Genomic DNA, 25,785 nt, shown 5'->3' on the forward strand with positions numbered 1-25,785 from the left:
CTAAACTAGTAAACTCGGGATCAGATACCGTGAGCTCACACGGCACAATTCTGAAACAAAGCAACAACGTGGAGGAGAGAAAATTCATTCCGAAGACTAAGAATAGTCAAACCAATCACATGAAAGGTGATGAGACATGGGCTGCAGAAAGGAAATCGTGCTTCTCTCTTATATTGACAGTGCACTGAGATGCGTGGTGGATCAACTCAGACTCGCAGAGGATTTTCTGGCAGGGCTGAAGAATAGGAAAGTGTGATGTGGCTCTGCAGCTTAGGTCCACCAAATAATCGCAAAGGGCCGACCAATATTTCGAATGGATTAAGGGCAGCGGAAAAAAAAAACACATTCTCAGATGAACAGAGAAAAAGAGCTTCAGCCGTGCGAGAGAATCAAATGTTGCTTCAAATGAAGCTCCCATTGTCGTATCTTCCTCTTGAGGATTTTCATCGGAGAGTCAAAAACCCGACACGATGTTATGTCTATAATCTTCCCCCCCTTGCTTCATTGAGAAAAGCAGATTTGATGTGACAAATCCAGGGCCCCAGATGACAAATAAGTCAGGAATTTGCTGTGATAAGTACCACTTACGTTTATGGTGTGACTGGAAATGGGGAGATCTGTTTCACTCTATTTTCTGCACTCTGCTCTCCATAATTTTCAGATGTGAATTAACATCAGAGCATGACCCAGAAAGACTCCGAGTGGTCTCACACTTGATCTGATGAGAGCTTCTTAGGTTCATGCCGTACATTACAAACTATGACTTGAATGCATCCAAGGAACCGCTAACTGCTGTATTCCGTCTCTCATGGGAGGTATATTCATATATATACTGTAATGTCACATACACATCTATACGCAGACGGAAGTTGGTTATATAAACAATATAAAATGCAAACTAGTTCTGCCAGAACAGTCTGTCATAAAAAATACTGCATTAAACGAGTGGGGCAGATGAGCTTCCCCCTTAGGTACTCGCCTCAGATTCAAATTTAGCTTCGTGTAGGGAATTGATGAGACATGCAGCTCAAAGCCAAAGTCTTCAAAGACCGTGGTTACACAAGATGCAAGGAGTCAAACCCACTTTGTAGTTCCCGGGTGAACAAGTGGGTTGTGGCTGCCGAGCTGCACAGGGCGATAAGGCAACCAAGTTCTGCGAGCCCAAGAAAAGAGGATGAAATAAAAAAAAGTTGCACCAAGGCTATGCTGCGTGTACAGTGGAGATGTATTTTTGTTCTTCTTTTTTTTCAGATAATTGTAGTTGTGGGAGTTGGGAATGCTCTATCATGTTTCAAGGTTGAAGTCCCCTTTATCGTTACCATCAAACAGCAGGTGTGGGAGAACGAAAAAAGCCCGGATGCCGAGGGAGACTGAGAAGAGAACAACACACAGAGAGAAAAGGAGAGAAATAAAGACTCAATTTTAAATGAAGGACTTGGTTACTGACTGCTGCTGTGCGGCACACGGGGTTATATCATATGATGTGATTAAACTGACGTAGGAGTGTTGTTCAAGATGGAGACAAACACGTCTGACGTTATTTAATGTTTATATAAATCAATCCGTGTGCTGCGCTGAGCCTCTCACTCCTCGCCATTTTATGCTGATAATGTGTTCTCCTACTATCTCCTATCTAAACAGGGACAACAGCAGCAGGTGGGCATCATGAAACAACAATGCATTCATGAAAACAAATACCACTTAGCACCAAATGTGCAATGTTAAAATTTAAAAATACCTCTGAGAGACAGATCCAGGGCATGTTTGGAGGCATCATTGAGCCGTTAAAGGGTAGCTACTAGGGGTGGGAACCACAGGATACATCATAATGATACCGATAATATCGCGATACAACGATTCTGTGATCATCGATATATTGCAAGACAATCATATAGTGATGCATCACGATATCTGTCTAACTGAAGAAAACAAAACGTCCGTGAAAAGTTGAAAAACGCAGGATTTCTCTATTTACTCACAACATAGAGAACGACGTGCATAAAGTCTTTGTATTGAACGTGGGTGGGGCATCGTTTAATGTAGCCTCCCTTACTCATTTGAGCATTTGACCCTCACTTGGGTAAGATATTAACCACCTTTGAGCAGGTAAACCCCAGGTTCATACCCGCTCATTTTAATGGGAATGAGGCTCTAATATAAATACAAGGCCGAAGGTTAGCTTAGCACAAAGGCTGGTTCTGCACAAACTGAGTAAATACTGCCAACACCCGGGCTAATAGTTTTGGGTTTCAGGCAAAGAGGAAACACAAACTGACGTGGAAACAGATTTTGACAAAGCATATTTATTCTCCCCCCTCCCTTTCAGCTCAGCTCAAAAGAATCAGGGCAGAGGGAATCAACACCACTGTATGACACCTCACTCCCCACCCCTGCCCCCCCACACACACATACACACCAACACATACTACATTGCTCACACAGGCTGCACCCTTCCCTCCACCAGCACCAACACCCCCACCCCACCTGCTCGCTTTTTTCTCACTCTGCGGGGGGAAGAAATACAGTGCAGGGCTGGGCTGCGTCAATGGGAAACTCTGTGAGGCCCCAGCTCTCCCATTAATCCCCTCTGACATGCCTCCTGAGGGCAGGGATTTGCTACAAGTCAATGCAGGCGAACTACAGTATGCAAAACAAGCCTGTCTGACGCTCTCATGATTTTCAAAGCCACTGCATTGCACTGCCATGAGACAGGAAGTCAGATGGGGTGGGGGTTGGGGGAGACTGCAGAGTCTGCTTAGTTAACCCTTACTTTGCCCTCCTGTTCAGCGCATGTGTCACGTCTCTTGTCTACTTCCACTCCTAACCTAAATTGCAGAGATAATGCCGATGACAGACGACAGGATGAGAGCCGATGCTGGGTGATACACGTTTTTTTGTGTCCCATTCAGCTCAGCATCAACCTCTTTTGTCCCCCTCTAGACAGCCTCGTAACCAGACCAAAACATGAAAGCCGCCCAACGTAAACAGGAATTCACTGGTAGTCATGTGATGCGTTCACTTCCCTCAGGCAGGCCAGAGCTATTGAATTTCAGCTTGATGCAGAGATAGATCCAGTGATGAGGAGATATAGGTGGAGGCTGGGGGCGGGTGGAGGCTGCAGATTGACATTAGAGAAGCAGTCAGGGTGGCTGGGTGCCTTGGGGATGGGAGGGGGTGAGGGAGGCTCAGACACAGGGAATGTAAACAACAGAAATGTGTAGCCTAGCAACAGGCTACGGGCTACATGGCAACACATGGGGGGAAAGAAGAGCCCTGCACGGCATAAGGGCAAGAGTACAAGTTCAATTACAGCAAGCAGAGCAGCAGAGAAATGGAAAAACAGATGACAGTGAGGCACTGGCCCGCAGAGGAGGAGAAATCCACCAGGATGTGTAGCCTGCTTTAGATTCACGTGATTGGCTGCAGTGCTGCCTCCCCCCCTCCTTTTTTTCCATCCATCCTCAGACCCTTTGAGATGGAAAAATGGGTCATCTGTGTGGAAGTTAATACTCTGAGCACGTACAGTGCTGCTTTATTTTTAGGAGGTGCCTTGGAAATTTTCCTTCTTCTTTCATGACACAGAGAAGGCACTGGGTAATTAATATACTGCGTGGCTGCTGTGCACACAAGTGGCAGTGCAAAAGAGAGCAGCGTGTCTTTATTATAGCCGCTGGCACAGCTTGGACATGTCTCATATTTCTCCCCGGCCTGCCCTCTCCATGACAACATGCTGTGGGCGGCAGACTCTCACACCGCAGCCATGACATCAGCATCAGGGCAGAGATATTGGGACTCTCGGAGTATCATTAGGAATCATGGAAACACATTTTCCATATGTGGCTGCAAGGGGATATGGAGGCCTTTGTGAGATCAGGGAGCCACGGGGGTGCAAAATCCTTGCTTGCGAGGTTCACGTTTTCAAGGTAACACCCAGAAGATGAGAGCAAACGTAGAGCCAAGCAGCAGAGAGCTACGTGAAGCTGCCATAGCAACCACGTACAACAAGAGTTATTTCTGGCAGCATTAAACACCCAAACACAGCTGCTCCTACATAAGCAGACATCTCCACCGGTCAGTCTGTGACTGTTTGACTATTGATGTGGAGAGCAGCAATCAAGCTGAAAAACAAAAATGGAAGAACACAGCAAAAGAAAAATCTGATCAAGTGTCACGCAAACATAATTTATACTGTGCATCATCTGTTCACAGGGTTTCCAATAATGAGAGGTGAACCTCCACTGATGGTAATAATAATAACAATAACAATAATAATGTTTCTGAATCCAGCATTTTACACATGATTTGAATCCATGCAAATCACACACCACTGTTGTGGTCCTTGCTGCTGAAAGCCTCCCAACACCTTTACCCACTGATTTTGATGTTGCATGTTAATAACTGCTGTGTTATTTACATGTAATGGAACAACACGGTGAGTCTGTCATCAGAAACAGAGTAGTAAAAAAACATTATATTTTTTGTTTTATGTAAAAAAAAAACAACACTCCCATGCACATGGTCTCTGTGCTGCAGGCACAGCCATTGTTATTGCTGTCAACTGGAGCTGTTGTGCCCTCTCCATTCAGTCCTGCTTCCATGGAAAACCATGGAAGTCTTCCAAAGATTTCCTTGAGCAACAGTGCCCCCTACTGCACAAGAGAAGGGGTTTTCTATATATCCTCCCCCTTTCTTGTTTGATCAGATATGAAGAGCTGACTCATAATCCATTCATAAAGACTCAACAAGAGCAGGAACGCAATAAAAAAACAAAAACTGATGTTCAGTCCAAAGACATTACACAAATATTTAACTGACGAGATCAATACTGTAGTGAGGACAAGGACACAAGCTTTGTCCTGGATTAAAACAAAAGAATTGCTGTGTCATGCTGAAACCAAACAGGTCACAGCCTAATGTCAAAAGTCTGCTTCACCTGGTTTATTTTATGATCGCTGGCTTTCAGAGCAGGCAGCACTGATCTGCGATCCTTCATCCACCCGTCTCTTTACAGTCTGCAGTTTGCCTGAGCAGTGGAGTGTTTATTTACAGAAGCAGACCGGTGGTTTGCTGAGCAGAGGGGTCTGAACCTGTTCCTAACCCCAGTGCTAGCAGCAAACCACAACTTCAGTCTGACCTCCAAGACAGTCTGTTATTTTTCTCCTCTGCCTCCCCAAAGGACAGATTAACAATGAGGCACTTCTTCTACACGCACTCACCCTCGCTCTCTCTCACACACACACACACACACACTCAGTGGCCTGGGAACTCTGCAGAACTCTTGACAGCTTCTCCTTTTCCACCAACTGGCAATAAAGCGGGGGTGCTGTAGAAAAGGACTGCAGAGTGAGTGCATGAGTTAATGGAAAATGGAACACTGTCTACCATTTAGTCTTCACTCGACATTTTTGGGCTGCCGTTCAATTTTCATTTTTCATTCCTAATGCAGAAAAACTATTTTCCCCCGCTCTCTTTTCCTGGCAACGTCGAGGCCCGGGCTGCTCTGGCGAGAGCCTTTAGAAAAACAGCTGCAGCCGGGGATAAAAATAATTACGGCTCTATTTGTCTTCCAAGAGACACACTTTCAACCAGACCTACTCCCTTTCCGTAAGAGCTGCTCCACTTTCCTTCTCCTGCAAACACAATAAAGCCATTCACAACAAACAGACAAGCTCATATGGTCCAACAAGCTGGTTGAAAACAGAAATCCCACACTAGACAATTCAGCTTTTAACTTCCAGCGTTGGCGTTCAATTAGCCATTGTCTGGTATTCACAAACAAGTTTTTTTAAGCATATCCCATTATATTATGCATCGTTTGTGTTATAAGTAATCAAGTCTCATTTTCCTCCATCTTTCTGGTACACACCTTTTGTCTGTGGCAAATGTGAAAAATATCCATCCTTAAAATATGAACATACAACTTAATTCAGCAAAAGTATGCCCGCACTATTATAAGAAAATTGGAAAAGGCTTCAAGTTCTTCAGTGTAGTGCTACTGCCATCTACTGGTAGAAAAGTGGAAACCCAGGGGCTCAGTTATATTTTCATATTTTATTGTAGTATGTTTCAACACAAAAATATGACCAGATATGAAAGATGGGAAAATATAAAAATAACATTTAACTGACAATAGAGGGACAATTCCAGAAAACTTACTAACAATATTACACAAACAAGTGTTTAAAGTGGACACTCAAAATACACATTTAATATGTCAAATGTGCAGCAATCATATACACACCTCTGATTTTTATTTTCTTACTTTGTACCCAACATATCAGCAAACCTCCCCCTCGTCAAAAAAGTGAAATAAACAGAAAAGAACACTATAAAACATGAAACATGGTGGGAACAAGGTAAGAAAACGGGAATGCGTTTTATATGTCCAAGAGATGTAAACTTAACAGAGCTGTCTCAACCTGTATTGCTGTGATAGTGGAGGATTGATGTCATATGATGTCCAAACAGTGCACAAATGTCAGTATCTGAAAGAGTGATTTCACTGAGGAATAGTAATAGCACGTTCTCACACATTCATTCGACGTCGTCTTCTGGTAAGGATTGTGCGCTGATAATTCGCTGAAAAACAAACAAAACACATTTGAGAGATTGTGCATAGAGGATAAAACAATTAAACAATAACATACCAATCTTCTCAAATGACAGGAAATAAACAACCAATTATTTGAAAAAGTTCTGCTCAAATCTGGTATCAACATCTGTCCTGGGAGATACGATCACAAATAGAGGACTACTAACAGCATGCATCCTGTTTCTCCTGTGACAACTTGTGATTTGATCTCACATCTGTGTGCTGCTGTATGCAACCACACACAGATGTCATTTCTGTTCATGAGAACAAACCGACTGTACAGATGTGTTCACCGTCAGTGTGTCTGTGTGCATCAGTGACCAGTACAAAGACTTGCAAACAAAGCATTACAAACACTGCTGTTACATGTAATTTTAATGATTAGAAAAACAACTCATGTGTTTGTCCGTGTTAATATTGCAAAACACAGTTATTGTAGCCCGTCAGAGTGCACCTGCTGAAGAGGCAGTCACGGACGGCTTTCACAAATGCAGCCATCAACCAGTATTCAGACCTGTACTTGTGATCCAATCACTGTGGACAGATGTTAATACGGGGTCCGTGTTTATGTCTTAGAGGTGAAATAGCCAAAAGTTACTGGCGCAGCTCTCAGCTTTGGATAATTCTAAGATTAATCTGGCATCCCTTCTTGTCCCAGAGGCCACAAATGGCAACTGGGGGGTTTACAAAGGATGCTCTGTGACAGATTGTAAAAGAGGGAGAAGCACAATGTATCCCCACCTGGCTGATGCTGGGCAGTTTGGTGAGCAGCATTTGGAAGACTGGAGGTGGCAGCGTCTGCTGGAGTACCTGAAGCAGCTGCTGAGGCTGACCGCATACAGCAATCGCATTGGTCAAGTGGTCCACACCTTTCTCAAAGTCACCTGGGTTAGAAATAGATCTTTGAATGGGACATGAAGGCTGAAAATCATGTAGCAAGGGAGGTTCTCAAAGGGGGGTCAGTGGATCTATCAGACAATTGTCCAAAATGCCGACATTTACAAAATGCTCCACAAAATGTATCATAGTACAAAGGATAGAAACTCAGTCATTTTGTGAACCAATCAGAGCATAATATCTGTTACACAGTAAGAGTAATATGTTCTCAAATGGTTATGGCTGTGTAAATTCATAAGCACAACAAAGCTGTTAGTACCTTAGTAATTCAATGTAAAACAGATGTATCAGACATTAGACACTCAAGACTGTATTACACATGAAAAAGTGGCATTGAGACAATACCTACTTTCTAATCAGACAACATACATTTAAACTGATCCCTAGTAAATACGCAATTGTATTATAACGATTGAAAATCATAATATATTCTGTTTTGGGGGTAATGTTCTGCAGGTTGGTGTCACGTGTCTCACCTTGTGACAGGAGTTCCTCTCCAAGCTGAATTTCCTCCAGAAAGAACTTCTGAACAGCCTCTGCGTCCTTCAAGTCAGGCAGCTTCAAAGTCAAACAAACGGGGTCAGAAATTCACGTTTCGGGCCTCAGTGTGAATCTGTAGAACACTGAAATGGTTTGACATCTGATATACCTTAGAAAGTCCAGACTTAGCGCTAGAAACATTTTGCTTTCGTCTACCTGTGTGGACAATAAAGTGAATTCAGACTATGACGTTCAGCACATGGTCACAAGTCAAGCTGTTAGCTAACGCAGGTTTCAGCCAGTACATTTACCACAGCTATGTGGTACAGTGCGTAACCGCAAATATTATAACGTAAAATTAAGACAATTTCTACAAAACAGTAGCCGACGTTCTTGTTTAGTGTTTGGCTCCCCATGCTTTGCTAATACCGCTAAGCTAACGCTTGCCCGCCCTTCCTTCCTCCGGCTTCACACTTACGTTCACGCAGCTTTTCTTTGAAGCGAGGGTCACTCCGCCGCTGTCTGTCAAAATAAAAACAGTATGCAACAAAAAGGGCCCCACACAGCCCGGCCACAATCGTACCCGTCTTGCTGCTCACCATGTCTGAAAACTTTTCATGGGCAACGCAAACACGAAACGGAGCGGAGCACGTTAGCTAGCCACAAGGGTAGCACTCAACAGATGCGGAAGTACGTAACGTCTCAACGTAAGACGTAGCGACAACGTCGGAAACGCAACATTTGAAAAATTCCAACGACTTTCAAATACAACTGGCATTGCTGTCAAAACGAAGTGAAAGAAACTGGGAAGATAAAAAAAATATTGTGAGATAATTAAAACTCAAATACAAACAAATACATAAAGGAATGACTTACCATGTCAGAGTAAGTCCATGAAACTTTTCATTTTCATAAGATTAGGGTTATTGAGGGACAATGTTTCTCATCTTGAACATTTCCTCTTTTAAAAAAATGTCAAAATGGAAGTTTATAATAAATGTGAACCCTAAATTCATTGCACTCCACAATCTGTACCCTTATACGTAAGTGAAAAATGCCACAGACTTACTCCACATTGTTTTTGAATTTTACTTTATTAATATTGATTTTTATAGCCGTTTGTCCTTTACAATACTTTACATTTATTTCGTAACTTGTTTTTATGTTTTCTATACAGTTGCACTCTTTAACAGTGTCTTGACCTAAGTGCCATACTGTTTCTACATAATTAAAAACAAACTGCCTACTTACAAACTCCCACTAGGGCTCAGCATGAACTGAAAGTCTAATGTAAACAAATAGTTAGAATGGAAAACTGATTCTAAAGCTGTTTTCTTTGAGCCAAAATGTCAGCAATTGGAAAGTAGCCACAGATTGGGAGAGATCCAGGCTAAGTAGGCAGCTGTAAAACCCCAGGTTAGGGTTAATTTAGTGGTTCTGTGACAGGAGGATTGTGGACATACTTGTAACAATGAAGTCAAAGAACCTGTGGATGCAGAATGTTTTAATGTGTTAGCAGCATCTCAATGTTCTATAAGGTCCAGGTAGAGATAATGTTGGGTCACTCATCTTTATACAATTCAAAATATTGTATAAGCTTGACAGACATTTTATACTGTATGTAGTATCTGCCAAATAACTACTTTATTACATTTGCCAAATCATTTCAGTGAAGTCAAATTATATTTTGTCCTATGCAACAAAAATCCAGTGGTATAACATACTAATAATATTCAAATAAGGTACAAATACCTCAAGATATATCTAAACACCACTCTCTCCCCCACTGATGGCAGCAGACACACAAAGTACTTCACAAACTATGGCATTTATTTCAAACAGAGGCTTCTGCTTTGCTTATATTTTTTACAATAAATTACACAATGACCATCATCAGATGAGCCTAATAAATACTATTGAGCATTTTTCAATAAGCTCCATTTCTTTCTCTTTATCTATGATCCTGACCTTTCTCCATATACAGGTGCATACAGCTGTAGCTTCAGGCAACGCACAGATCGGAAAATAGTTCTGCCACATCCGCAACCACCATTCTCCTCTCACAAGCAAGAGCTATTAAAAAAAAAAAGAAAGACACAAAAGAATACAAACTAAAGCAAAACATGAAACAAAAAAAGAAGGAAGACAGCAAAAAGGAGACAGAAACTGATGAAAGAGGCAGTACAGACAATAAGCTCAAATAAATCTATTTGTACGAGAGAAAAGAAAGAGGACAAAGGATAACAAACATGCTGTAACCCTCCGTATTTACACTCAAACTACAGTTAAAACCGTAAAACTGTCTGTACAGAAAAATACATGTTATTAACAGTGCAAGATATTAAATAGCTTGACTCAAAACACTTCTCGATATACAAATGTATAACAAAAGCATACAATTACATACAAGTGCCAAACAAAACGCAACTTCAGGTTATCATACAATAGGGGGTCTATACAAAGGAAACACTGGAGATGTCTTCAGATACATATACACATGTCACTTTATGATATTAATGCACATTTACAATATCTTTACCTTTAATCTGGTCATAGTACAGGAAACAGAACCAAACTTGTTGGTAGGGACAAGTATGAGAGGGAGCTAGTGTGACATCAATGATCATGAGTGAAATTAGAATTGAGATGCCTTGCCTTTTTTTTTAAATGAAGCAAAAATCGAACTAAATAACTTCATGTGATGTGAAAGAAATGTGAAACGCCGCATCATTCATGTGTTCTGCAGCACCAAGTTCATGCTGTAAATACTTCCTGCAGCGGGCTCCGATTAATTGAAGTAATGTGACCACTGCATTCACCAACTCCATCATCGCTAATTTTATACTGCCAATCTTGATAGTTGTACCTCGGCCAAATTAGTAGATTACAGAGTTCGATCAGAGTTCAGATTCTTTTAAAAATTAATTACCATATAGTGATAAAAACCCATCATTATTAGACTTAGCCATTCGCTACCTGCTCACTCACATGGAAATCTTCAGTCTTTCACACAGGATTATTTCAGCTGACCCTCTGATTTGAGAAGATCAAGGAGAAAAAGTGCTGTCCTTTCTCAAAGTGCCCCACAGATAAGAACAAAAAAGGCACTAAAGTATCATTCCATATTAATTGACGGAGGTGGCCAGTGGAACACCGATGGTATGAAACTCTATCTGTAGGCCAGCTGTGTGACATGTATGTGTATACATGTACAGGACCACACGTTTGTACTTGAGAAGAGCATCGTCAACTGCTCAAGGTTTAACCACGTGAAGGCCTTTTGATGCGTGTGAACAGGGAAACGCAGAGTCACATTTCATACGCCCTTAATGCCAATGTGGCAGTGTTCCTCTGAATTCCCCATAGTAAACAGCAGGGCCAGCGCGGCACTGTGCCATGCTGAGCTTTGAGGACACAGCACAGAGGGATCTTCACTAGAAATCATCCCTTACCAATACAATGTTATCAAATGGAGAAAAAAAAATTATTGCTTGCAAAAACAATTCTTATAAATGTTCAATTAAGTAGCGCCCAAAAGACAAATTGTTGTTGTTGTTGTTTTTTTTGGATACATTTTTTATCCCCCTACACAATCTTCATAAAAGTGCACTTAAGTGCCATTAGCTTGCCAAGGAAACAGTTGTCAATAGAAAATAGTGCTTGTTTCTTGTTTTTTTTTTTTGTCTCTGGTCTGGATTTTGTGCCCCAGTAGTTACAGTATGTAGGTTTAGTTATCCGTCCTGTTGGAAGGGAATCGGGGCTGTGACCCCCAGGTGCTGGTTAAGTGCATGGTGCTGTGGCTTTCTGCTGGTACGTCCTGTCACCTGCACTCCAGCGATACCCCAGAGTTCTGAGAGGATGAGGAGGATGAGACCGGAGGGTCAGCTAGTGTCAGCATGACCGCTGCAGTCAGTGAGCTGGAGGATGGGGAGGAGGAGGAGGATGAAGAGGAAGCAGCCACCGTGCCTGAAACAGAGACCGCGTTTGTTTATGGTCAGTTAAGAGACATGTAGATGGAGACATCATACTGGAGATTCTCTGTTAAGTTTAACATCAGTCCTGCCATATTGCAAGTGATTCCTAAGTGGGCATTTATAGACGAGATACATCACTCAAATTGATTCTTATAAACTGATTTGTGGTTGTTTACTTCGTACCATGTATCATGGACTCCCTCTCTGAATTATAGTTCTGAGCACCCAGACTTGACGCACATAAACACATGACCATATCTTAGGTTTACTGTCAAAATTTTTTAAAACTAGCTGCTCAATTTAATTTTGCAACCTGCCCAATTATTTTTTCAAAGCAATCCACTAATCCAATGCACAAACTGCAAACAGGAATTGCTAAAAACAAATTTAGCATCCCCGTCATAGAGCCAGTTCCCCAAATTGTTACAAAATTAAGCCAACAACTGATGAGAGTTATGATGGACTGGAGTCAGGGGGTTTGTGGGCAAGACAAACGTATTTGTGAAGCACATTTCAACAGCAAGGCATATAAATATAAAAAGGCATCATTGTTGCCTCACAGCAAGAAGGTCACAGGTTTGAGCGAGGGTCTTTCTGTGTGGAGTTTGCATGTTCTCCCTGTGTGCTCTTGGATTATCTCCAAATACTCTAGTTTCTTCCCACAATCCAAAAACATACAGATTGGGGATTAGGTTAATGGGACATTCTAAATTGACTGTGGGTGTAAATGTGAGAGTAAATCGTTGTTCGTCTCTATATGTTGATACTGCAATGGACTGACAACCTGTTCAGGGTTTACCCCGCCTTTTGCCCTATGTCAGCTGGGATTGGCTCCAGCCCCCCATGACCCTCATGTAGAAGATAGAGCAGTAGAAAACAGACACATGGATGGACCATGAAACATATTTGTCCCCAAAAGAAGACAAAAGAAACACTAAAGACATTTTTAAATGAACCCAAAAAAAAACAACACAAGTTACTGCATATTACAAAATGTCATGTCAATCACATCAGACTGAATACAAAAATAGCTTCAACCAGGACAAGCAAAATCACATATTTGCTTAACTGCATGATGACAAACTGAAAATCCCTGGTTCGGAATGAGCTCTCAATTATTTTCAACTCAGGAAGGACTTGGCACAGAATCTGGATTCAAAAGGTGCAACCCAATCCCAGTAATCATCAACCTTAACAAAGAAATGACTCACTTTCCCGTTCTTTCTTCTTCATGCGTTTTCGTCGCCTGTCAATAGAGGCCACCTCAGACTTGAGGGAGAGGTAGTGGTTCCTGATGTCCTGTAGTTTCTCTTGAAGAAAAGAAATCCTCTCCAGACTGCTCATCTTCTCCAGGTCAGCTGTGTAAAATGAGAGTAATGATTTTTAAATAGGACACAGAGAGGAGTACACACACACACACACACACACACAAACTGACAAATGATCCTAATTTTTATTAATCATAGGTGACCTGATGGAAAAAAAAAAGCCTGCCTGTCTTGGATTTTGGGACACTTACACATCTGGAAGCTCCACTTGTAAACACGTGGCGATCTTCCATGGTGGTGGTCTCGGTGGTGGCTGTGGTGGCTGTGGTCAGTTTCACCCTGCTTGTGGTACTTATGGCTCGAGGGTGGAGATCGTCCGTGACACTTGGGTGAGGTGGCAGCCTTCACGTCTGATGTATTGATCTTAGAGGCAGTTGATTTGGCAGTGCCCTCAGCAACAGACTGGTCCTCACTGTCACTGCTGTTGGCTGAAGGAGAGAAGACAAAAAAAAATCTAAGTACACTTAAAAGAGAAATTGTACAGCTTATAAAAAATACTCCAAGCCGTGGTAACTGAAGGGCCAGCAAGGTGTAGCAATCTATAGGTCTACTTACCTGTTTTCCTGTTCTTTTTGGGAGGCACACCTAGGCTCTTGCGGCTTGGCTTGAGTTTCTTTGAGGCTCCACCCGTCTGTGTTTCTTTCTGTCGCTTCTGACTCACAGACGCTGCAACAAGAAAGAAATGAAAAATGAAAGAAAATGATCAAATAACAGATGGACTGTGAAATGGACTGTGAAATGAACTGTCAGCATGTATTCCTTTAGTAATAAATCCTGTAGAAAAAGAATTAAATATCATTGAAAAATGCAGTGGTGCTGCCATTATGTGTGTACCTTTGGACTTCTGCTCGCTCTCCTGCTGGCAACTGCTGCTCAGCTCTAGGCTGCAACTGCTGCTGCTGTTGTTGCAAGAGAGAGTGACTTCGAACACCTTTGAGGGGGAACCTGCCCCTTCATCCGGAGGGAGGTCTTGCAGCTCCCCACCCAAACTTTCCACTTCCACAGTGCTGCTGTCCGTCTCACTGCGCCCACCTGCCACCTCCTCTTGTACAGGACCTGGGGGAAGAGTATCACAAACAGTCTCTGAAGGCAAGACAGGGAGTGTGGCAGGCGGTGGAGAGGAAGGCTGTGCTTGACCAGAGTCCTCCACAGCACTGCCTCCTCCTGACGGGGACTCTGGTGTCGTTGGTGGTGTGTTGAGTACAGAGTCACTGCCGCTGCTTGGAAATTCCTGGAGTTTCTCGTTCTCCATCTGCTCCTCTGAGGCTTCATCCTCAGCTCCACCATCCTGTTCAAGACTTGGCTCCTCCAAGCAGGAGGGCACAGGTGGGGGAGGAGAATTGGCCGCCTCTGTGTCCGAGTCAGAGAACAACTCTTTAAGAGTTTTCTTTGGCCATTGTGCCTGGATGCTGGACCACACGTCCTTCTGTCCTTTAGACCGGACAGCAGGTCTTTCCTCTGCATTCCCAGATGTTTTGGCCCTCTTTTCTGGAATCTCCCAGAACCCAGCTTGTCTGCTACCTTTGCATTTCTCCTTCATCCCATTGTATTTCTTAGAGGGGGAAACTTTGGTTTTCGGACGGCCTCGATGTGTTTCCTCAGCCTGGGACTCGGCTGGAGCTCCACCCTCAGAATCTGAACTGCTGTTAGACGAAGGCCCCCTCTCGCCCCCAGGACCACCCATTCTCTCCTCAATTTTTCTGGGAGAGCCTCCGGGTAACCAGTCAGCACTCCTGGTGTTCCTCATCTTAGCTTTGGAGTGGCTTTTTGGAATCCTTTCTGCTGCACCTTCAGATTTCCTCTTCCTTGTGCTCGCCTCTCCCTCTGGCTCAGGTTGACTTCTGCGTTTCCCAGAATCTGTGCTCTCTGTGCTGACTACATCCTGGTGTTTCCCTGAGACTGATGGAGGTTTGGGGCCTTCAGGTGGAGCCCTGTTCTCCCAATGGTCCGACGTTTGTGCCAACTCAAATGGGGGCTTCTTGAGGCTGCCTCTGCTGCCTGGGTGATCCTCTTCATTATGCTCTCCCTCCTCATCCTCACACTCACTTTCGTCTGTGGACATCTCTGAGGCTGAGGCAAACAAGAGAGGATGTCAGTTAGTTTGCAAAAGGATGCCAACACACCCAAATAAACCTCAGTCAGTAAAAACAGTCCTATACTGCTGCAAGTGTGCATGCGAACTAAAGGCTAATGAGTGGCGCTACCTTGCAAGCCATTGAGGATAGATGTAATTTCTATAGACTTGACGGAAGTCCCTTTGTCCTCACCCTCGTCCATCTTGGAAAATACATCCTGACTCAGGCCACATTTTGACCGTGGGGAGCGGTTAGAGTTGGGCGAAGGGCCGAGGACCTCTCTGTCATTGAGCCTCTCCAATCTGTCTCGCTCCCGTTCAGCTTTGTTCTGTGAGAATTAAACACAGTCAGTGAGTCATCTTATGACATCAAAACCAGGTTTAAGCTGAAAAGAGGCAACCTTATCAAACTCGTACCTTTATTTTTTTGCGGTGCTTTATTTTTGGTACATTCTTATTGGCGGGCCGCACAATCTTGTCTGCTTTGATCCATTCATCGTATCTAAAGAAACAAGTACAAAGACAAGAGGAACCTTTATCATTAGGATCTTCGAGAGGGACTTGAATCTCTCACAGTACCCACCACACAAACATCTATACTGTCTGACCCCAACATGTTGCTGTGACACTGAAGAGCACAGGAAGAAATCCATTGTGTTTTGTGGGAAAAGACAAACCTTTACGATGGAGAAAGAAACAATATTAACACCGACCACCACACAAATCATATTCAACAGAGTTCCAACAGTACCAAGGGTGCTACTTGTGTCGTATAAGGAAAATGAAAAGTTTCACGATATCACACACGACAGACACAATGCAGAGAACATTCCACTGTTTTATAGAGTGCTAGAGGACCACACAACAACATTGAGACAATGAAATGCTGATTGCACTAGTTAACCTCTGTGTCATGGTACCCTAACACTCTACTTAACACTGCAGTAACCCTGACCCACAGGGGAGAGGGGGAGAGGGTTGAGAGGTAGAGGTGAGTGTAGAAGCACTTTGGTTGGCCTTTCAGATAATTCAGAAAAGGGTAGCTCACATTACAAGACAATAATAGGATCTAAAACTTGGTCAATCAGAACCTCTGCTTGGATAAGTCCAGAGTTACACTGGTCAAATTTCAGCCTGTCTCTACATTTAGTCAAGAGACAGACAGCTGGGGGACAGACAGACAGGGGATTCAGTCAAAACTGAGTGAGGGAAGCTGGGGAGTGATCCACAACAACCCAAAACTCAATTCTGTTTCCACCACTAGATGGCCCAGTGTTTCCCCATAGTCAGAGTACTGACCATGGGACTGGATTAGATGAAGTAGAATTGTGAGGAGGGGATGTGTTACTGCTGCAGGGATACCATTGTAGCGGTCATCCCCCGACTTAATTGAAGGTTAGGAAATGTCTTTTTCTTCCTTTGGAGTGAATATAGACATTAGGTGATTTTTTTTTTTTCCCCAGGTCCTGTCTTACCTGACGTTCCAGCCACAGTAGTGCACCAGGTAGAGCACCTCTCCCCCCTCCACGTCTGCCTCTTTCACAGTGGCCTCGTACGTCTTCAGATTGCGGCCTCGCCCATACCTCACCTGCACCTTCATCCCTGGGGGGTAACACTCAAACTCCTCCCCCTCCTCCCCCTCCTGACTGCTGTCATCCCTGCAAGAAAAACAGTTCAGCACTTCCTGACCCTAGGCTGCCCCGTTGAACACCACAGACACCCCACCCACAGCCACCCCTTGCCCAACTCACTGCCTGCTGCTTGAAATCCTGTTTTCCAATGTTTCTGCTCCACCTTTGCCTGCTATGTCCCATTACAACACTAAGCCTTCATCTATTAAGAAACATAAATGTTCCACTTTTGTCCTAATCCAGTTTAAACCTACAGCAAACTGTAGGATAAACACCTGAATCATTTACAGTAGGCCAGTCAGAAATATAGTACATGAAGTGTTTCAGCAAATAAACATTCTTTCATGGCAAAAGTCAATCATCTTGCATGGGAAATGACACTACAGTTGGGCTACCTATCCCTACATTCACAAAACAGCATACTTTGGATTGTCATTCACACAAATACACACACACAAACTGTAGGAAACAAAGCAGCCACAAGGAGGAGCTAGTGGGAAACAGTAAGGACATGTCGAAGCTGGAGGGTGTATGGGCGATGCAGGAGTGCCAGTGAGTGATTTAGGCGCAGGGGCCACAGGGGCAGGTTAGCACGGCAAAGCACAACTTGGCAGACAGCGTGGCAACTAAGCAAGACTACAGCACCGTGAGGAAGCACAGTCGCGAGGTCCAATTTGGTCTGCTGCCACAACTGAACAGTCACGACCACAGTGCTCAACACAATCCCTCCCATATCCAACTGCTCAGAGCATGTGCTTTCCGCTGACGGCTCACATTTTCAACAGGCGACAATGAAGAGGATGTGCTTTATCTGTGCAGCAGTCAAATTGGGACGAGTGAAGACACTGACCACCCAACAGAGGGGGGCGCACTAGATTTCAAACAACTGATGTTGACAACACACTGTGCAAAATCAGTTTTCATAATCAATCTCCACTGCTCATTCATAATACGGTAATGAAACACAAATAAGCACACAAATAGGTTTTCTCTCTCCCCCTCTCACTCTCCTTCTGTGTCACACACAGGTTTGCGCAGCTATTCTTTTTAGGACACTCCATTGTCTTCGATTCAGCCGTAACCGTAACCCATTTCTGTCAACAATAACCTTAACGACCCATTCAAATCTTAGCCCTAAACTTGACCACATCCTCACAAGGTTCCACTTCATTAGGACCAGGTTTTGCTCTCTATGAGGACTGGGCCTGACAAGGTCTGTGTTTATACCAAAGAAGGTCCTCAAGAGGCAAAAAATACAAGAACACACATACATGCACGCACGCACACACACAGTTTATGCAATGATTTTTTTTTTGATTGGTTGTGTTCGCTTGTTTGGTGCTCAGGCATCTGATGAAGTGTGTTTTTCATGGGCAATTTTCACTTAACTGCCCCTTAATCAAACATTAGCATTAGGTGAATCAGTTATTTAAAAAAAATCATTAGCTACAGTCTTGAAGAAATTATTGTAACACATCACTTTCATCAAGATGTATGAACTCCTCAAAAGCAAGGCAATTAAAGTTTAACCCGTTTACACTATTGTGCTCTGAAAAGACAGGCTGGAAAGTCTTTTCATTAAGAGACAGAGCCGAGTATGCTCCATCAAAAAAAGTTCAAAGGTAAACAGCACTCAGGCAGTAAATTAACAATTATTGTGGATCAACAGTTTCTCTCCAACATCAATAATATAAATTAAAACACGATTTTCTCATTTATGTTCATAGTGAACTAGCTCTCATTGGCTGCATACAGTGCCTGCTGTTGGAATGCGGTGTGATCCAGATGACAGAGTGTAATTATCAAAGAGGTTTGACACAAATAGGAAAGCTCAGATCACATCACATCAGCCTGCAGGTTGTCGGCTATGCAGATCTGGAAACAGACACATCTGTCAGTCAGCCACGTCACCTGTGAGGACCACTGATCCCGACAATGCAAACGGATCAGAGAATCTCCAGATGGTGAGAAAGTAAGACATGATCATACCATAGTGTGCCTGCAGCCATGGGAGGTAAACGCTACACAAGGCGGGATAGAATGATAATGACACTCTAAGGTTGGATGATTTGTAAGAACTTCAATTAGACACAAAACTGCAGTAAACTAAGTATCTTGACACTTCTTTTTTCCACACTTAGTCCCAGCAGCCCTAAACAACCAGAACAAGTCTCGAGCGCTGGTGTAGATGTTCTAGACAGGAAGCGGTAGAGGAAAAGGCATCTAACCAAGGTCACACAATTCAACTACCCAGAGCAAACATTTATCAGCACTGGAATATCCTTTTTCTGCCTCCAAAGCACTATCTGGCATCTAGTGTGCAAATGCATTGGTGACAACACACACACACACACACACACACACACATAGAACATTTAATAAAGCTGAACATCAAAAAGCAAAAACAAATGAGAGAAAGGACAGGAAGAGAGACAGAGATAAGAGTTTTTGAAAAGAGGAGACATTAGGAAGAGCACAGCCATGTGTGCATCGAGTGAATTATGGCTGGCAGTCAAACAAACCCAACCGGAGGGGTTTGTTGTTTATTGTTGGTATAAGTCATTACTTCTCAAACAGTGGAAGTATTATTATTTTTTTGGGGGGGCGTGAGAGGCAGGGCGTTTACAGCTGTTTATACAGATAAATAAATTAATATTATCAGGTTCTCATCAATAGTATTTCAATTCAGCGGGGGCATGAACAAATGTCTGACCACTAGGGGGGGCATGAAAGAAAATAATTGAGGACCACTGTTATAAATTAAGCTGGACTTTTGATATATATGCATAAATGATGGTCCGACAGTTTCCATCACTTGGCTTTGATCCAGAAATAACAGAAAGCTTGAGCATAGAAGAAGAAGAGAACAGCAAGAAATGGCGGCTGGCACATTTCGTGGACCAACGAGGAGACTGAATTTCTGCTCCGCCAGCTGCTAGCGCAGGACAAGAGGCCGGGTGTCCAGTGCATGGTGAGCTAAACTTCTATCTGACTCTTGACATGCTTACAATGAGCCACCAGCTAAAGTTGTTTTTGGTCCGCAGTAAAATGGGTCATTCAGCTGAAATGGAGGCATACTGCCACCTTGTGAAGCGGAGGTGGACTAATGCTTACTCCCCACTGGTGCGTATATTCTGACACAAGGACAGTCGTCCAGATAAACAGCGAAGTTAACTTTGCATGGAAGCGTACTGAAGAGACTGAGAGAGAGGGACAGAGAGAGAGAGAGAGAGAGACAGAGTGAGAAAGAGCGAGACAGACAGAGTGAGAGAGAGGGCAGCATGTCATATGACATGCCAAGTGAAAGGTAACACCTTCTGTGCTCTAAGATGTTTTTACCAGCTGATGCCGACTAAACCACAAAAATAATAGCACAGAGAGGGCAGAGGGTAAGAGCTTAGTTACAGAGAGACAGAGAGAGAGACAGAGAGACAGAGTTTCCTCTCTGATTAGCAGGAAGAGGTGGATTGTGGGAATACAGCGTATTAGTATCATTAAGGTCAGAGAGGGTCACTGCTTCTCATCTATTAATGGTCTTTTTTGACTTGAGATATCAACAAAGTGTTTTCATGCAGGAGCCCTGCATGGAGCGCATGTTTGTGGAATGAGGATATTCATTTTATGTGTTTTTCAACCACCTCTGGTGGAGAACCATCCTTTCAGGCCACCTACCCAGAGTTGTCCTTGCTCCCTTGCTCATCGTCGTACTCCTGTGTCATGTCGTCGGCTGCGAGGTGAGCCGTCGATGAACCCTCATCTGCCTCCCCGTTGTGCGTGGCGTCTTCTTCGTCATTGTCATCCTTCCCATCGTCCTTTTCCTCGGTTTCCAATGGTTCTGGCTCCGTTTTGTTTTGCGATGCATTGGGTTTCTCCTCCTGAGTGAGATGGACGCGTCTCATTTATTAAAAACACGTACACGGGAGGTACACAATAATAACAATTAAAATGATAGTCTTAGGGAAAAAAAAAGTATTAAGGAGATTGCACCTTGCAAACAGCAGTCAGTTCGCTGCAAGGTTCTCCAACCACCTGAGCTTTCTCTTCCTCTGAAATAGAGGATGTGGGAGCTGCTCCTCCTGCCTCCCCCTCAGACTTCACCTCCCCCTTGGGAACCTGTTTCAAAGGGAGGTCCATCCTGAAGGTGATGGCGGTGGAAGTGCAGTATTCCTCAAATCCATATAAGTACCTGCATGACAACACATTGGACAAAAACATGGAACAAACTGCATGTCAGTCTTGGCGAGAAACTCCAGAAACAAAATATGCATTTTCAATTGGGTTAAAAAAAAAACTCAGAGGCTGCAGATGAAGCTCTTCACGTACTTGCGGTAAGCACATTTGACATTGTAGCCAGCGGCCGAGTTAAGCACAGGGATTCCCAGATCCTGATAGACCTGCTTCCAAACGGAACCGCTTTCAATCTGCTCAAACAAGGACGACAGTGAAGGAAAACGGTTCCACAACAGTCAGTCAACATCAAGCAGGTGTGACCAGAAACAACACAGTAAGACTAGAAGATATTGCTGCTGAAGTGGTGCTCACGTTATCAAAGCCACCCAGTTTATGCACCAGCCTGTAGAGCTTGAACAGGTTCAGGTTCTTGTAGCCCAGCACAGGCCGCTTGTTGATGGGGGTTCCTGAGGACGAGAAATTCAGAATAAGTTGAGATGATTTGATACAAAGAAGATACAGAATAATGCAGAACCACATTTTAAGCTGACAGCAGGAACCTGATTCTTAGATGCATCATATTTCTCTCTTGAACAAGTATAGACCACTGCAGAAAAATCAATTATCAGAAAATATAAAAGAGAGAAAACCCTCTCCATGTTTCAGTAGCATGGCCTTGTAGTCATGGAGACACACAAAGCTCAACAGGAAAAATCTAAGTGGTGTAAGTCCACACTGTGCTTTAAAAGAAAAATTCTGATGCATCAAAATGTATCTTATAATTGAACCATAGCTTTGTGAGAAGTAACGGAATTGTGAGATACCCAAACAGTTTCATATTGGAAAAGTTGTCCTAATGCAGGAAAATGTCCCCGTATTGCTGCAGCTGAATTAGTTGATATACTTTTTGTGTTCATCAGCAGTTAACAATAACACAATAAATGCAGTGGATGTTTGTACTTCCACAGACCATTGTTCAGTACATTTCAGCAGATACAAAACTATGCATGAACAATATCAGTGAGTAAATTAGAAAATCAAATATTCAGTGACGTTAAAGACGATGAAAAAAATATGATCATCATCATCTCAAACCTCCCTTGACCTGAGGTCACAGAGAGAAGACTTTGTCATAACATGAGCTAAACTAAAATAACCTGACTCCTGAATCCTTGACTTGATTTAATTGATTTTCCTTTTCTGTAAAAAGCAACACTTCTCGTCTCACCTCGATCCTCCATGAACTTGTAGAGCTGCTGCAGAAAGTTCTCCCTCTCCTCAGGGAACAGCTCTACTTCCTCCTGTGACAGTAAACAAGACAGTTTGAAATGATAAAAAAATAGGATATATATATATATATGTATATATATATATATATATATATATATATATATGTATATATATGTATATGTATATATATATATATATCCACACACACACACTTTTTTGAGGTTGCAGGGAGTAAAAATTGTGCAAAGTCGTTACCTCCTCCTCTCCACCATTGGCGTCCTCCTCTTGCTCGTCCTCCTCGTCCTCATCGTCCTCCTCACTGCCCGAACTTTCCTCTTTGACTTCCGTCTTCCAGGTACTGGGCACGAGCAGCTGATGCTGGAACTCAAAGGCTGCGTCCAGCGCTGTGTCACAAACACACAAGTATAGCCAATAAGCTCTGCACATCATTCCCTGCATGTAATGTACATGTCTCCAGAAGTCCTGCGCGCACATATGCATGTAGTCAAGCAAACAAACGGTATAAAGTATACAGGAAAGACAACAGCAGAGGATGCTCAAACTGACATTACATACTGGTTTAAAACATAACATACCAACAAATACAACTATGACTGGTTGTCTTTATTCTGACAATAATGTGACAGAATAAAAACACACCAACGTGCACATAAACAGAAGCTTTACGACAAAGTCTCAGGTGGGTTTAAGCAGCAGCTAACCACCTTTTCAGATGCTTGTTTCTTTATTGTTTTATCACTTTTGTAAGTCAATCACTTTAGAAGCCCGGGATAAATATAAGGCTGTTTTGTTTCCAAACTGCAGTCACAACAGAGTAAGAGTTCTGCAGCAGCTAAAAAAAAAAGGGCACTATATAGAAGTCTTGGTGATGACATCAAATAAAAATAGACTAGACAATGACAGGCACTATCCACTGCTGCATTCCACCAAAACAAAAACAAAAAACAAAACTTCTCTTTCATCAGTCTCCCTTGCTGCAAACCCACTCTGTGAGCATTTTCTGCCAAGTGTGTCAGCAGAGACAGAGCCGGCCCACAGATGTCAGAGGAGTGGTACAAGCTATGCAGCTCTGTGAGGCTTCCCATTTTAACTCACCTGCTTTGAGCCCTGCATCAGCTTTTGGGGGACAATCCCTGTTCATCTCGCGGACGTCTTTCCGCAGCACAGTGTAACTGCAAAACACAGCGACTCTGATTAAAATGTAGCACAGGAATGAGAGCATGGACACAGCACTGAATGTTACTAGACCAAGGTTCAACTCTATAGTGTGACTGTCATTTAAAGTAGTAAACATAGCCAAACCATCTACACGGAACTTTGTCTTGCTGAAACAAACATAGGACAGTAAAAATAAACTGCCGGCAGCTTAAATCAACTTCTGTTGATTAAAACACTGACAGAGAGTGTCTTCTCGAGTCTTCCATCCGTACCACTCCGTAAACAACGTGAACAGTCATGAGCAGATCCACTGACGATTTTCTTACAACATCTCTACAGCAGCCGGGCAAACCTGAAAGCAGTTAGAGGCTAGACGGGTGTGTCTGTCGCAGAGATGATTTACTGTCGTATCTGTAGACAGTTGAGTTGATCCAATGACTAGATTTTCTATGGGGTGAATAAAAAAAAAAGGCTAAACAAGGTCCTGTTGTGATGGTTGATGGTTGATTTAAGGGTCACCAGCTCATTGGTGCACTTGTGCTAACATTAAAATGGTGCAAAGATCATTTGTCTTTCATTGTATAAGATAAATAAGACTACGAATATATCGACAGGTAAGCAGCTCTATAAAGACGTGCAGAGGCATCTCTTGCAATCTCTTATTGGATGATAACAGCTGTCGTTCACACTGGAGTTGTGCTGTGACAATTAACTACTCAGGAAAATGTTCACTGATGCTATTGATCAAGTGGAAATTAGGCTCATTTTCAAGTATGCTTTCATTCAAATGGATCTTTCTGCAACTAGAAGAATCTCCCCCTAGTGGTTATTCAATATATTCATATTTCCTTGTTGGCTTCAGAAGGAAACTGAAAAACAATGCAGTGGATGGTGGACACTGCACTGAGAGAGGCTAAGATTTTAATTGTAAGTTAGGAATTAATTTGTCAATGAATCTACTGCTTAAGTTCTAAAAATGGGTAAATTAGAAATATTGTTTCCAATGTTACTATGGTAACCGGAACAGACAATATGAGAATAACCATCCCCCCTCTGATTGTGACCTTCCTTTCTCTAAAAAAATCTTTTCGAGAGCCATTGTTTTTGAAGGCGCATCAACATCAACGATACCAAACTCTACAGAGATAAGTGAACACACCAACCCCTGTTCTCTGAGGGAGGTCACATGCCTTATGCATGAAGAAATGACGCCTCTTTTAAAAAACAAACAAACGGGGAGCAGCAGGTTGTAATAAATGAGTAATAACAATGATTAAAAAAGTACAATAACAGCGAAACAGCGTAGGAATAAAAAGGAAATGGAGCAGCAGTGCTGAAAAGAGTCCAACACTGGTGTTGATGCAAAAAATATTTCTATCATACCGCACAGTGTGAGCACTGAGCAGTGATGATATTTGTTAAATGCTAAATCTGTGATAGCACAAACGATAACTTATAACTACAACACACACACATATATATGAAAGCAGCAATATCACTTTTTCATCTTTGTTATTCCTCCCACATGAAAGCTGAGGGACCGAGTGAAAACAAATCTGAAAATGTCATTAGCACCGATATAGATTTTACAACATCTTACATTACTTTTTCTTGCGCCCAACCCTTGGTTACAATCAGTGAACTCAAATGGCTACAAAAACAAAAAGGAAGGCTGAAATACTTGGTACGTTTATAACTTCCAGTTCTCTGATTTATCATTCCTTATCTCATCCCTCTCATCAACTCCACCCTTCACCTGAGCATTAGCCAAAACACAAGTGATAAGAATTCCTGTTGCAATGAATATGTCATCTTCAGCAGGAGATAAAGTGTAATTTGATGAGTTTTCCGGGGGCATCTATAGAGGAAGGCAGGCTCAACGCTCATCTGTCAGCAGTGAAATTCACACAGGCAATAAGGTCGTCCGCGAGAAAACACCACGATGATGTCAGTGAGGGCTACAGCAGAATGGGTCTCCCCACACATACAGAGAGGCTGCAGTAAAGTGCAAACTCCTGACACGACTTATTTCTCTTTACCACAGACAAAACAATCCGTGTGGTTCTGGGCTGTGTGCCGGCAGCAGAGAAGCTACACCATGTTACCTCACCAGTAACTTACAGCCTTAGGGCAAATAAAACAACAGAGCCCAGCATCACCATGGAAGGCACACACAGTATCTGAACTCTTGTTGGGGGGGTGAGCTAATATTCTTCTGGGGCTGCACTCA

General features: G+C 42.9%; 2 protein-coding genes and 1 non-coding gene across 5 annotated transcripts in view; all 3 read right to left on the reverse strand.

The window, feature by feature from the left end:
* Positions 1–6,036: 6,036 nt before the first annotated feature.
* On the reverse strand, positions 6,037–8,670 carry tomm20a (translocase of outer mitochondrial membrane 20). Its single transcript, XM_044046393.1, has 5 exons — positions 8,448–8,670; positions 8,139–8,185; positions 7,966–8,047; positions 7,334–7,476; positions 6,037–6,579 (listed from the first exon to the last, which is right to left on the reverse strand). The coding sequence occupies exons 1-5, from the start codon at positions 8,569–8,571 to the stop codon at positions 6,535–6,537; spliced, it is 441 nt and encodes a 146-aa protein (XP_043902328.1). The 5' UTR covers positions 8,572–8,670; the 3' UTR covers positions 6,037–6,534.
* Positions 7,158–7,290, reverse strand: LOC122782342. The gene has a single exon (XR_006361916.1). It is a non-coding gene; the product is annotated as a small nucleolar RNA SNORA14 (small nucleolar RNA).
* Positions 8,671–9,456: 786 nt separating the features above from the next.
* The window catches only part of arid4b (AT-rich interaction domain 4B), a 42,222-nt gene continuing 25,893 nt past the window's right edge, over positions 9,457–25,785 (reverse strand). The window contains exons 10-24 of one of the 3 annotated variants that reach the window (XM_044046592.1): positions 23,493–23,569; positions 22,632–22,780; positions 22,375–22,447; positions 21,519–21,613; positions 21,300–21,397; positions 20,964–21,162; positions 20,649–20,851; positions 16,821–17,003; positions 15,763–15,847; positions 15,539–15,674; positions 14,106–15,341; positions 13,827–13,937; positions 13,463–13,699; positions 13,155–13,301; positions 9,457–11,935 (exon numbers count right to left, since the gene is read on the reverse strand). In XM_044046592.1, the coding sequence (XP_043902527.1) occupies positions 11,790–11,935; positions 13,155–13,301; positions 13,463–13,699; positions 13,827–13,937; positions 14,106–15,341; positions 15,539–15,674; positions 15,763–15,847; positions 16,821–17,003; positions 20,649–20,851; positions 20,964–21,162; positions 21,300–21,397; positions 21,519–21,613; positions 22,375–22,447; positions 22,632–22,780; positions 23,493–23,569 (3,175 nt within the window). In that variant the 3' untranslated portion in view covers positions 9,457–11,789. Of the gene's footprint in view, positions 11,936–13,154; positions 13,302–13,462; positions 13,700–13,826; positions 13,938–14,105; positions 15,342–15,475; positions 15,675–15,762; positions 15,848–16,820; positions 17,004–20,648; positions 20,852–20,963; positions 21,163–21,299; positions 21,398–21,518; positions 21,614–22,374; positions 22,448–22,631; positions 22,781–23,492; positions 23,570–25,785 lie in introns of all 3 variants that reach the window. The other 2 variants (XM_044046591.1, XM_044046593.1) reach the window with 2 other exon arrangements.

Source organism: Solea senegalensis, linkage group LG15, assembly GCF_019176455.1.
Source record: "Solea senegalensis isolate Sse05_10M linkage group LG15, IFAPA_SoseM_1, whole genome shotgun sequence".
NCBI lineage: Eukaryota > Metazoa > Chordata > Actinopteri > Pleuronectiformes > Soleidae > Solea > Solea senegalensis.